Raw genomic sequence first — 12,843 nt, 5'->3', positions numbered from 1 at the left:
AAATTGTATCGGGACCCCCAACTGTGTTATGGGACCCCCCACCCACCCCCGATTTCAATATATTCAGGAGACCGACGAGAATGCGACCAGCTGGGAATGGATTAGGAGTAGCGGTAAGCACACTACCTTTATTTGAACCCACCCCCCCTGCCCAGGGGTGCCCGAAGAAAAGTGTCACAGTGGCAAAGAGAGGGCCGTTCCGAGGTTGGGGCTGAGCGGGGGAGAGCTCAGTGCTGACCGAGTCAGCCGTGCCTCAGTCAGTCTCACTCCTCTCGCCTCCAAGTCAGAAGGTCGTGTGTCCAAGTGCCTCACTCCGGAGACTGCAGCCCCATAATCCAGGGCCGACACTTGCCCCATGTCAGTGCTGAGGGAGCGCCGCACTGTCAGAGGCGCCGTCTTTCATGTGAGACGTTAAAACCCAGGGCCCCCGTCTCGGGTGGACACAAACGATCCCACGGCTACTACTGGAAGGGCAGTTGGTGGGGAGGGGGCGGGGAGTTCTCCCTCCGGTGTCTTGGAGGGATCAGTATTTATCCCTCAGCCAGTGTCACCACGACAGACGAGCTGGACATTGTCACGTTGCTGTTGTGGGATCTTGCTCTGCTCAAATTGGGTGAAACTGGCTACCCTTTGGCTGTTCTGGCACACTCCGAGGCGGCGAAATGCACCCCAGAACGGTTTACGAAGCCCGGAATCGCAGCTCCCTCGCTGCCCGCGTGCTTTTACCATGATGGTGTGGTTCGGGAACTTCATCCTCACGTCCTTCACAAACTCCACAAAGTGCTCCGAGTATCCATTGGCGACGTCCAGGCAGATGTAACGCACCTCCGGTAACAGCTCCAGGATCGCGGTCAGCTTCTCCAGGTCGCTGGGCCCGGTACCGGAGCTTGCTGCCATGTTCTGTGGGATGGAGAGACAGACAGAGAGAGATGGTGAGGAAGTCTGTCTGCACCTTGTGCACGGGCGCTACTGTTTGGATCCTGTTCTGCTTATCCTCTCTCCTGTTCCGCTCACGCTCTGCGGTTAATGTCAAATTAGCTCATTCGGTCTCACCCCCCCCCCCCCCACTTCTCCCCACGTCAGAATCTCATGGGGCTCGAGCCCATAATCTATGGCAGACACACTGAGGGGGTGCTGCACTGCCGGAGGTGCCGTCCTTTGGATGGCACGTTAAAACCGAGGGCCCCGTCTGTCCTCTCAGGTGGGACATTGAAGATTCCACAGTCACTGTTGGAAGTACAGCAGTGCTGGGGGAGGGCTGGGGGGGGGGGGGGGTGTTCCCCCGGGGCCAACACTCCTCCCTCAACCAACACCCACAAACACAGATTAACTGGATCACCTCGCAGTTTGTGGATCTCGCTTTGGAGCAAACAAATATTTGCGTCCACAGCAGCAGTGACTGAAAGGTAAAAGCTGCAAAGTGCTTTGGGGTGTCCTTACGACCTATCTCCCCACACAATCTCTCTTCTCCTCTCCACCGTCCTTGATGCTCACCCACTTTTTCATGTCGCGCCCTGTGTCACTTCTTCCCGCACTCAACACTCCCGAGGGTCTCCCTCTTTCACTTGCGCGCGTGTGTACACATCGCTTGCCTGGGCTCCGAACCGGGCAACCTGCCCTCACCGCTCGGCCCCCTCCCCCTCCACCACGAGAGACTCCCTCCACCCACCCCTCCAGCCTCCTCTCACCTGCAAACAGTCCGGGTTACTGACAGCAAACTCCTTCCATTGTTCCAATGTGTAGTGCTTGTGGACGGCGGTGAACAGCGAGAACTGAGCAAGGAAACAGACAGAAGTTGAGGGGGGGATTGGGTAAGTCACTGCCTGGTATGGACACGGAGGCAGCTTATACAACATCAACAACCTGCACTCATCCAGCACTTTTAAGGTAGTAAAGCGTCCCAAAGGTGCTTCACGGGAGCGAAGACCAAACATAATTTGACACCGAGCCACACTAAGGAGATATTAGGTCAGGTGACCAAAAGGTTGGAAAAAGGGGGAGGTATTGAGCAGAGTCTTGAAGGAGGAGAGAGAGGTAAAGTGGTGGTGAGATGTAGGGAGGGAATTCCAGAGATAAGCTCATCAGCTCATTCAGCCCATTGCGTCCGCGCCAGCTGACAATAACAACCGTCCAGCCGAATCCCACTCTTGGTCCGTAGCCCTGTAGGTTACGGCACCTCAAGTGCATACCCAAGTTTTTTCTTTATAAGCGGCGAGGGTTTCTGCCCTTTCAGGAAGTGAGTTCCAGACCCCCCACCACCCTGTGAGTGACAAAAATTACTCTTCAACACCCCTTCTGCCGATGACTTTAAACCTATGCCTCCTGGTTATTAACCCCTCTGCTGAGAGAAAATTGGTCCATCCTATTTGTGAAAGGAGCTGGAATTAGAGGGGCGCAGAGATCTCGGAGGGTTGTGGGGCTGGAGGAGATTACAGATAGAGGGAGGGAGTGAGGTCATGGAGGGATTTGAAAATGTGAATGAGAGATTTCAAATGGAGGCATTCGGTCCGGTGAGCTCGGGGAAGGGATGGAAGCGTCATAGGGCTGCCAAATGGATAGTCTCAATCTTAGTGACGGAGAAGTGCATGAGCTTCTCTGTTGTTGGGAGTGGATGGCAGGGGAGCAGCGTTTAAGAGAGCTGGAGTTCTATTTGTATAAGAACGATCTCCATTACTTTCTGAATGTGGAATATTCCACAACAATGCTGCTAATTTGCAGCAGACGAACAATGGGAGAGGGGTTCCAAATCATGAAGGGCTTTGATAAGCGTAAATAAGCAGAAAGTGTTTCCAGTGGCAGGAGGGGCAGTAGCCAGAGGAACACAGATATAAGGTGATTGACAAAAGAACCAGGAGCAACGTGAGGAGAATCCAGCGACGTGCTGTGATCTGAAATGGTGGGGTGGGGGAGAGGGGGGGAATCTCAAAAATAACTTCCAAATGGGAATTGCATAAATACTTATTCTTTTAAATTCATTGTCAAGGCCCACACTTACTGCCCGTCCCCAGTTTAGAGTAAGAGATAACCTGCGGGTCTGGAGGTCACATGTAGGCCAGACCGGGTAACAATGGCAGATTTCTTACCCTAAAGCAGAAGTTCTCAACCTTTTTGCTCATGAGGCCTCCCCCCCTCCCCTGCCCCTCTCCTCCATCCCGCACTCCCATTTTATAAAGAAAATCTGGGAATCCTCTGCTGCCTTCCCGCCCCTTCCCCGTCTCGACCACCAGTTTAACCAGAGAGAAAACAGTCTCTTTTCGACCGCGTGACTGACTTTCCACTGACGCTGGGGCAGCTACGCGCGACAAGAGAGGTAAGGGTCGAAAGGAAGGCGCGCTCCCTCGGCCCACGCAACGCCGGACTACCTCGCTGGTTTCCCCGCCCTCAACTCAGGTTTTAAGAAGTCCTCACGCCCTCTGTTTTGTTCAGTAGTTAAAAAAGCAGTGTCATAGTCTACACCTGCGATCGCAGAGGCAATCAAGAAAAAAAAACTTACCAGGATAAATCTGCAGGAGGCTGTGATACATAGAGGAATTCACCCCACCACAATGCAAATGGTGTCCCACAGTGAGAAGTCAGGCACGCACAGTCTTTGTACCTGAGACTATTCCAATTATCTCGATACACAAGGGAGCAGGGGAGACTACCGATGGGGAAATAACCAAGTCGTGGACCCTCTGAAGCCTTCTCGCGGACCCCTTGAGAATCTTTGCCCGAAAGAACAATCATGAACCAGATGGGCTTTTCCGACAATCCAGTAGTTTCATGGCCACCATGACCGCTACCAACTTTCTCCTTAAAATCCCAGATTTATTTCAGTGATTGAATTTAAATTCCTCCCAGCTGCCGTGGTGGGATTTGAACCCTTGTCTCCTGATTATTAGTCCAGGTTTCTGGAATAGTATGCGGGCTTATGAGGAAAAGAGAGGGTGAGGGGGTGGGGGAGTGGGACTACATTTGACAGTTCTTTCCAACCAGAATGCCAGACTATGCTGATGGAGTTTACTGTCACAACCTTATCACTTAAAGATTATCCACATTGCAGGTAAATTTTTTTTTCATTCTTTCATGGGATGTGGGCGTCGCTGGCTAGGCCAGCATTTACAAATAATGTTATTGCAGATGCTTTATCGAAAATCTAACTTAGTTCAAGTTATTTGAATGAAAAGAGGGTACCGGCAGAATTGTATTAACTATAAGAAGAGAATTTCAAGAAAGAAGACCACAACCCAGCTTCGTTTTCCAATATTTCTGAAGGACCCTGAGAAGTACTCAGAGAGTAGGAAGGGCGTGGAACGCCCTGCCTGCAGCAGTAGTAGATTCGCCAACTTTAAGGGCATTTAAGTGGTCATTGGATAGACATATGGATGAAAATGGAATAGTGTAGGTCAGATGGTTTCACAGGTCGGCGCAACATCGAGGGCCGAAGGGCCTGTACTGCGCTGTAATGTTCTAAAAAAAAAGTCCACTGTGTCAATTCATCTCGTTTCCTGTCTTTGAAGAAAACGTGCTAAAATGAATTCTCAATGCCGCCTGAAAAGAACAGTTCTGAAGGATCTCAGTGACCTGTCTACGCGTACTCAGAAGTTAGACTATATGCCAGTTTTGGAACAACATATCTCGTCTGCTGTTTTCTTCAAAAACAAGCAAGTTATCAGCCCAAGATTTTTTGTGTCTGTAACAGAGCTCTGAATTTATAAAAATCCCTTTTATCTTTTCTCAGTTAACCGGTGTATCGGTGTGCGTGTGCGTGAAGGGACTAAAGTAAAAAGGAACTTTAAACTTTGGTTAAGGTAAAATGGGGACTTTTAAAAATTTAATCTGTGTGTTTATGTTTTGCGTCATTACTGCTTAAGATTGTTCTAGAATAAACTGATAATTTTGTTGTTCAGTAAAGAAACTTAATTACTCTGTTCTATTTTGGGAAAAATAGAGTATACAATTGACTGTATCGATAAGTGGGAAAATTAAAAATAATATGTAGAGACCTGTGGAGAAGTGGGACTAGAATAAACAGTGCACTCCTCCCGCCTCAGTATTAACATTAACATATTTAACCGAGCGCCATTATAAATGGTGGTGAACCGTGGGACGCTGATGGGTACATACGCACCTTGCTGAGCACTCTCGCCATCTCAAACGTTCCCACCGTGTCCATGTTTGCCGTGACGATAGGAATGCCGCTGTACGACTGTTTGGAGTTGCGGAATGTGAATGATCGCAAAAGGTCCACCTGGGGAGTGGGGGGGGGGGGGGTGGGGTGTGGTGTGAGGGGGTGGAAAACACCAGGGCACAACTCTGGTTAATAAAGAAAATCCAAAATTTGCTCAGCCGTATTCCTGATTCGCAACCGAGTTAAAATACCCAGGCCGGCGCTGTGGCGAACACATGCAGAGGGTTCGTCTGTCCGCACCTCTCCCGCCTCGAAGGGGAGAGGCACTGGGCTACACCCTGAACGTTAGCTGCCATCACTTGCAGTTGGGGGTGACGGGGCTGGGGTGGGGGGGGGGAAGGGTGGTTGGAGGGGCTCCATTTGACCTCAGCATCCCTTGGTTTAGTGGGAAGGTGGGAGAAGGCCGCCAAACATCCCTCTCCTGATCACCATCCCCTCATTCTTGCTGCGATTTGCGCGTGTGGAGGTGAAATTCTTAGGAGATGAGAAACGTGCTGGATACGGGGAAGGAGCGTGGTGAGGAGGTGGGTGTGGGACTAATTGGACAGCTCTTTCAAAAAGGCCAGTACAGGCAGGACGGGCCGAATGGCCTCCTTCTGTGCTCCATCAGGTTTCGACTGCCATGATTATTGTCTGGGTTCATACTTAGACATGGTAGCCGGTGATGGTCAGGGATCCCACAAGTGTTTCCTCCAAGGGTCCACCCGCCAGGTAACATCCCCGCCCCGAATCTCCAACTCCCTCCACCAATACTCCTAGGAGGGGGTCCGAGCAGAATCCATTTGTGAGGAAGCCTCCTGACCACCATCACTCCCCCCCCACCCCCGGGAGCAACGGGGCTGAGACATCTGCACCCCCACAATCGTGGGAGGGACGGGTCCATGGAGGGATTTGAAAATGAGGATGATAATTTTACAACACTTGACAGTCAAAGAGCTACTACTGTTGAGCGTTTTTGAGCTCAGAGCGAAAGGCTGAGGTGAAAAATAAGGAGATGGTCCAAGAGCAAACAAGCCCCTTTACTTATTTTTGAACTTGTCAGCAGGAACCAAGACCATGGAGGCAAAGTGTGCCTATTTGTTAACCTGCCCATTTAGAACTCGCAAGGACGAAATAGGGCACTCGTAGCCCCGGGAAATAATGGAGATGGACGGTGCTGCTGCTCGTCTGGGTACAAATCTCTGTTTTCCTTCCCTTTCCGCATGGAAGTTTCCAGAACTGACCCCGTGGCGACAAGGCCAAGACGGGGCACTCATTGTAGCTCAAAGAAATACTGGGGGATGGACGACAGTGCTTACTGTCTGGGGACAAGTCTCCATTTTTCTACCCCCTCCCCCCCCCGCCCCGCTCTTCCTTTCCGGGTAGAAGCTTCCAGAACTGCCCTTGCCGGCACGAGGCCACTCATCGTGGAACCCAAAGAATTAACGGCGGACGGGCTGGGGCGCCGCTCCTTGCTCGACCCCTCCTTTTTCCTCATGGAAAGCTCCGGAAAAGAATTAACGGCGGACGGGCTGGGGCGCCGCTCCTTGCTCGACCCCTCCTTTTTCCTCGTGGAAAGCTCCGGAACGTGCCCCGGCAGCCGGGTCAAGGCTTAAGGCTGTCAAGAGCCACAGGGAACTGTGGGGGACGGGTGGCGGGGCCGCCCGTCCGGGCACGAGCGCCCGTTTGATCCGGGTGCGGGTCTTCCTGGGCCGGGCCACCCGGCCGAGATAGGGCACTCGTGGCGGAACTCCAAGGGCGTGCAGGGGCCGGACGGCGTTGGCTGGTGTGTGTGGGGGGTCTTTATTTTCCTTTTCCGGCTGCCTTTGCCCTTTACCTCGCTGCGGCTCCTCAGCGTGCTACGCTTGGGCCGGAGCAGGACGTCCCTGAAGTCCAGCTTGATGTCGTTGTCTATTCGAGGCATCTTGTCTTCTGCTCTGTCGCCTCCTTCCCCTCCCCCACTTGGCCTTTGGTCGTTGGGGGGTGGGGGGAGGGGGGTGTCGTCACGTGATCTGCTGGCGCGCGAACCCCGCCCGCTCGTGGCCCCCCCGCCACGTGACCCTTCGAAATTCGGACCGTTGGGAACGGATGACGTCACGTGAGCGTTTTCCCGCACGTGATGGGCCCCCCCCACCCCCCGCGCCACACCAGCACCGCGCGCTCGCCCTTCCGTCACCAACGGCAGAAGAGATGAGGGAGAGAGGGAAGTGGATTGAAACGGCCACCGCGCCTGCGCTATCCGGAACCACCGTCACCAATGAGCCGCCGCCGCCTGCTGGGAGATGTAGTTCACCCAACAACCCCCTGCTCCCTGTTGTCTCCGGACGCAATGGCAGTCCGGGACCACAGCTCCCAGAGAGCGCCGCGTGCGGCTCGCACTGTTTTGGTTCCAACTTTTTTTTTAAAATTAAATACCAAGTCAAAGGCACTTATTGGGGCAAAGCTGTGTCCTTTGTGAGAGGGGATGGGAATCTTTATTAAAAAAAAGTAACTTCTTTTCAAAGGAAAGGAATGGAACCTGAGAGATGCCGTGCCCTGAGTGGCTGAGTCACTCCCGGAAGGGGCGTGGCCGGGTGGGCGGGCGGAACCCGGCGATTGCGGCGACGCTAACCCGGAGGTGAATGAGTGGAGTGGGTCACGGCGGAGACGGTGGTCGCGATTTGCCCGAGGAACCGGCAGCATGCTGATTAAAGTCAAGGTGAGGCTCAAGAGCTGCAGCCTCTCGCCATCAGCCCCCTCCCCTCCCCCCACCACATCCCCCCAATCCCCCCTCCCCCCACCACATCCCCCCTCCCCCCACCACATCCCCCCTCCCCCCACCACATCCCCCCCTCCCCCCACCACATCCCCCCCTCCCCCCACCACATCCCCCCCTCCCCCCACCACATCCCCCCCTCCCCCCACCACATCCCCCCCTCCCCCCACCACATCCCCCCCTCCCCCCACCACATCCCCCCCTCCCCCCACCACATCACCCCCCTCCCCTCCCCCCACCACATCCCCCCCCTCCCCCCACCACATCACCCCCCCTCCCCTCCCCCCACCACATCCCCCCCCCCCTCCCCCCACCACATCACCCCCCTCCCCTCCCCCCACCACATCACCCCCCTCCCCTCCCCCCACCACATCACCCCCCTCCCCTCCCCCCACCACATCACCCCCCTCCCCTCCCCCCACCACATCACCCCCCTCCCCTCCCCCCACCACATCACCCCCCTCCCCTCCCCCCACCACATCACCCCCCTCCCCCCACCCATCCCCCCTCCCCCCACCACATCACCCCCCTCCCCCCACCACATCACCCCCTCCCCCCACCACATCACCCCCTCCCCCCACCACATCACCCCTCCCCCACCACATCACCCCCCTCCCCCCACCACATCCCCCCCTCCCCCCACCACATCCCCCCCCTCCCCCCACCACATCCCCCCCTCCCCCCACCACATCCCCCCCCTCCCCCCACCACATCCCCCCCCCTCCCCCCACCACATCCCCCCCCTCCCCCCACCACATCCCCCCCATCCCCCCACCACATCCCCCCCTCCCCCCACCACATCCCCCCCTCCCCCCACCACATCCCCCCCTCCCCCCACCACATCCCCCCCTCCCCCCACCACATCCCCCCCTCCCCCCACCACATCCCCCCCTCCCCCCACCACATCCCCCCCTCCCCCCACCACATCCCCCCCTCCCCCCACCACATCCCCCCTCCCCCCACCACATCCCCCCTCCCCCCCACCACATCCCCCCTCTCCCCCCACCACATCCCCCCCTCCCCCCACCACATCCCCCCCCTCCCCCACCACATCCCCCCCTCCCCCCACCACATCCCCCCCCCTCCCCCCACCACATCCCCCCCTCCCCCCACCACATCCCCCCCCTCCCCCCACCACATCCCCCCTCCCCCACCACATCCCCCCCTCTCCCACCACATCCCCCACCACATCCCCCCCTCCCCCACCACATCCCCCCCTCCCCCACCACATCCCCCCCTCCCCACCACATCCCCCCCTCCCCCACCACATCCCCCCCCTCCCCCACCACATCCCCCCCTCCCCACCACATCCCCCCCTCCCCCACCGCATCCCCCCTCCCCCACCGCATCCCCCCCCTCCCCCACCGCATCCCCCCCTCCCCCACCGCATCCCCCCCCTCCCCCACCGCATCCACCCCTCCCCCACCGCATCCACCCCTCCCCCACCGCATCCACCCCTCCCCCACCGCATCCACCCCTCCCCCACCGCATCCACCCCTCCCCCACCGCATCCACCCCTCCCCCACCGCATCCCCCCCTCCCCCACCGCATCCCCCCCTCCCCCACCGCATCCCCCCCTCCCCCACCGCATCCCCCCCTCCCCCACCGCATCCCCCCCTCCCCCACCGCATCCCCCCCTCCCCACCGCATCCCCCCCTCCCCCACCGCATCCCCCCCTCCCCCACCGCATCCCCCCCTCCCCCACCGCATCCCCCCCTCCCCACCGCATCCCCCCCCTCCCCCACCGCATCCCCCCCTCCCCCACCGCATCCCCCCCTCCCCCACCGCATCCCCCCCCTCCCCCACCGCATCCCCCCCTCCCCCACCGCATCCCCCCCTCCCCCACCGCATCCCCCCCTCCCCCACCGCATCCCCCCCTCCCCCACCGCATCCCCCCCTCCCCCACCGCATCCCCCCCTCCCCCACCGCATCCCCCCCTCCCCCACCGCATCCCCCCCTCCCCACCGCATCCCCCCCTCCCCCACCGCATCCCCCCCTCCCCCACCGCATCCCCCCCCTCCCCCACCGCATCCCCCCCTCCCCCACCGCATCCCCCCCCCCCTCCCCCACCGCATCCCCCCCCTCCCCCACCGCATCCCCCCCTCCCCCACCGCATCCCCCCCTCCCCCCACCGCATCCCCCCTCCCCCACCGCATCCCCCCCCTCCCCCACCGCATCCCCCCCTCCCCCACCGCATCCCCCCCCTCCCCCACCGCATCCCCCCCCCTCCCCACCGCATCCCCCCCCTCCCCCACCGCATCCCCCCCTCCCCCACCGCATCCCCCCCCTCCCCCACCGCATCCCCCCCCCCCCCTCCCCCACCGCATCCCCCCCTCCCCCACCGCATCCCCCCCCTCCCCACCGCATCCCCCCCCCCCCCACCGCATCCCCCCCCTCCCCCACCGCATCCCCCCCCCTCCCCCACACCGCATCCTCCCCCTCCCCCACCGCATCCACCCCCTCCCCCACCGCATCCACCCCCTCCCCACCGCATCCCCCCCCTCCCCCACCGCATCCCCCCCCTCCCCCACCGCATCCCCCCCTCCCCCATCGCATCCCCCTCCCCCACCGCATCCCCCCCTCCCCCATCGCATCCCCCCTCCCCCACCGCATCCCCCCCCTCCCCCCACCGCATCCCCCCCTCCCCCCACCGCATCCCCCCCCCTCCCCCCACCCCCCACCGCATCCCCCCCCCTCCCCCCACCACATCCCCCCCCCTCCCCCCACCACATCCCCCCCCTCCCCCACCCCACCCACATCCCTCCCTCCCCCCCCCCACCCACATCCCTCCCTCCCCCCCCCATCCACATCCCTCCCTCCCCCCTCCCCCACCACATCCCCCCCTCCCTCCACCACATCCCCCCCTCCCCCCACCACATCCCCCCCTCCCCCCACCACATCCCCCCCTCCCCCCACCACATCCCCCCTCCCCCACACATCCCCCCCTCCCCCCCACCACATCCCCCCCTCCCCCCACCACATCCCCCCCTCCCCCCACCACATCCCCCCCTCCCCCCACCACATCCCCCCCTCCCCCCACCACATCCCCCCTCCCCCACCACATCCCCCCCTCCCCCCACCACATCCCCCCCCTCCCCCCACCACATCCCCCCCTCCCCCCACCACATCCCCCCCCTCCCCCCACCACATCCCCCCCCTCCCCCCACCACATCCCCCCCCTCCCCCCACCACATCCCCCCCTCCCCCCACCACATCCCCCCCCTCCCCCCACCACATCCCCCCCCTCCCCCCACCACATCCCCCCCTCCCCCCACCACATCCCCCCCCTCCCCCCACCACATCCCCCCCTCCCCCCACCACATCCCCCCCCTCCCCCCACCACATCCCCCCCCTCCCCCCACCACATCCCCCCCTCCCCCCACCACATCCCCCCCTCCCCCCACCACATCCCCCCCTCCCCCCACCACATCCCCCCCCCTCCCCCCACCCACATCCCCCCCTCCCCCACCCCATCCACATCCCTCCCTCCCCCCCCCCATCCACATCCCTCCCTCCCCCCCCCATCCACATCCCTCCCTCCCCCCCCCCATCCACATCCCTCCCTCCCCCCCCCCCCATCCACATCCCTCCCTCCCCCCCCCCCATCCACATCCCTCCCTCCCCCCCCCCATCCACATCCCTCCCTCCCCCCCCCATCCACATCCCTCCCTCCCCCCCCCCCATCCACATCCCTCCCTCCCCCCCCCCACCCACATCCCTCCTTCCCTCCCCCCCACCCACATCCCTCCTTCCCTCCCCCCCACCCACATCCCTCCCTCCCCCCCACCCACATCCCTCCCTCCCCCCCCCCACATCCCTCCCTCCCCCCCCACCCACATCCCTCCCTCCCCCCCCCCACCCACATCCCTCCCTCCCCCCCCCCCATCCACATCCCTCCCTCCCCCCCCCCCATCCACATCCCTCCCTCCCCCCCCCATCCACATCCCTCCCTCCCCCCCCCCCATCCACATCCCTCCCTCCCCCCCCCATCCACATCCCTCCCTCCCCCCCCCACCCACATCCCTCCCTCCCCCCCCCACCACATCCCTCCTTCCCTCCCCCCCACCCACATCCCTCCTTCCCTCCCCCCCACCCACATCCCTCCTTCCCTCCCCCCCACCCACATCCCTCCTTCCCTCCCCCCCACCCACATCCCTCCCCCCCCCCCACCCCCATCCCTCCCTCCCCCCCCCATCCCTCCCTCCCCCACCCCCCACCCACATCCCTCCCTCCCCCACCCCCACCACATCCCTCCCTCCCCACCCCCCATTCCTCTGCTGCGGTACTTGGGTTCCAGGTGCACCCACAGTGCTGTCAGGAAGGGAGTTCCTGGATTTTGACCCAGTGACAGTGAAGGAACAGCAATATAGTTCCAAGTTAGGATGGTGTGTGACTTGGAGGGGAACTTGCAGGTGATGATCCCATGCATCTGCTGCCCTTGTCCTTCTAAGTGGTAGAGGTCGCGGGTTTGGAAGGTGCTGTCTGAGGAGCCTTGGTGCATTGCTGCAATGCATCTTGTAGATGGTACACACTGCTGCAGTGTGTGTCGGTGGTGGAGGCAGTGAATGTTTAAGGTGGTAGATGGGGTGCCGATCATGCGGAATGCTTTGTCCCAGATGGTGTCGAGCTGCACCCATCCAGGCAAGTGAGTTGTGCCTTGTAGATGGTGGATAGGCACTGGGAGTCAGGTGGTGAGTTACTCACTGCAGAATCTCCAGCCTCTGACCTGCTCTTGTAGCCACAGTATTTATGTGGCTGGTCCAGTTCAGCTTCTGTTCAATGGTGACCCCCAGGATGTTGATAGTGGGGGATTCAGTGATGGTAATGCAATTGAATGTCAAGGGGAGATGGTTTTATTCCCCTTGTTTGAGATGGTCATTGCCTGGCACTTGTGCGGAGCGCATGTTACTTGCCACTTATCAGCCCAAGCCTAGATATT

General features: G+C 60.7%; 2 protein-coding genes across 3 annotated transcripts in view; one reads left to right on the top strand and one right to left on the bottom strand.

Annotated features, from left to right (window-relative positions):
- The window catches only part of LOC137349114 (GMP reductase 2), a 30,813-nt gene extending 23,430 nt beyond the window's left edge, over nucleotides 1-7,383 (bottom strand). Inside the window, exons 1-4 of one of the 2 annotated variants that reach the window (XM_068014471.1) lie at nucleotides 6,987-7,383; nucleotides 5,111-5,188; nucleotides 1,689-1,772; nucleotides 727-900 (exon numbers count right to left, since the gene is read on the bottom strand). In XM_068014471.1, coding sequence (XP_067870572.1) covers nucleotides 727-900; nucleotides 1,689-1,772; nucleotides 5,111-5,188; nucleotides 6,987-7,073 — 423 coding nt within the window. In that variant the 5' untranslated portion in view covers nucleotides 7,074-7,383. Of the gene's footprint in view, nucleotides 1-726; nucleotides 901-1,688; nucleotides 1,773-5,110; nucleotides 5,231-6,986 lie in introns of both variants that reach the window. The other variant, XM_068014470.1, reaches the window with a different exon arrangement.
- Nucleotides 7,384-7,752: 369 nt separating this feature from the next.
- The window catches only part of LOC137348514 (NEDD8), a 12,491-nt gene continuing 7,400 nt past the window's right edge, over nucleotides 7,753-12,843 (top strand). The window contains exon 1 of the mRNA XM_068013818.1: nucleotides 7,753-7,847. Within this exon, the coding sequence (XP_067869919.1) occupies nucleotides 7,830-7,847 (18 nt within the window). The 5' untranslated portion in view covers nucleotides 7,753-7,829. The remainder of the gene's footprint in view (nucleotides 7,848-12,843) is intronic.

Source organism: Heterodontus francisci, chromosome 34 (assembly GCF_036365525.1).
Source record: "Heterodontus francisci isolate sHetFra1 chromosome 34, sHetFra1.hap1, whole genome shotgun sequence".
Classification (NCBI taxonomy): domain Eukaryota; kingdom Metazoa; phylum Chordata; class Chondrichthyes; order Heterodontiformes; family Heterodontidae; genus Heterodontus; species Heterodontus francisci.
The sequence above is the reverse complement of the archived record's forward strand: the minus strand, read 5'-3'. Positions and strand labels throughout refer to the sequence as shown.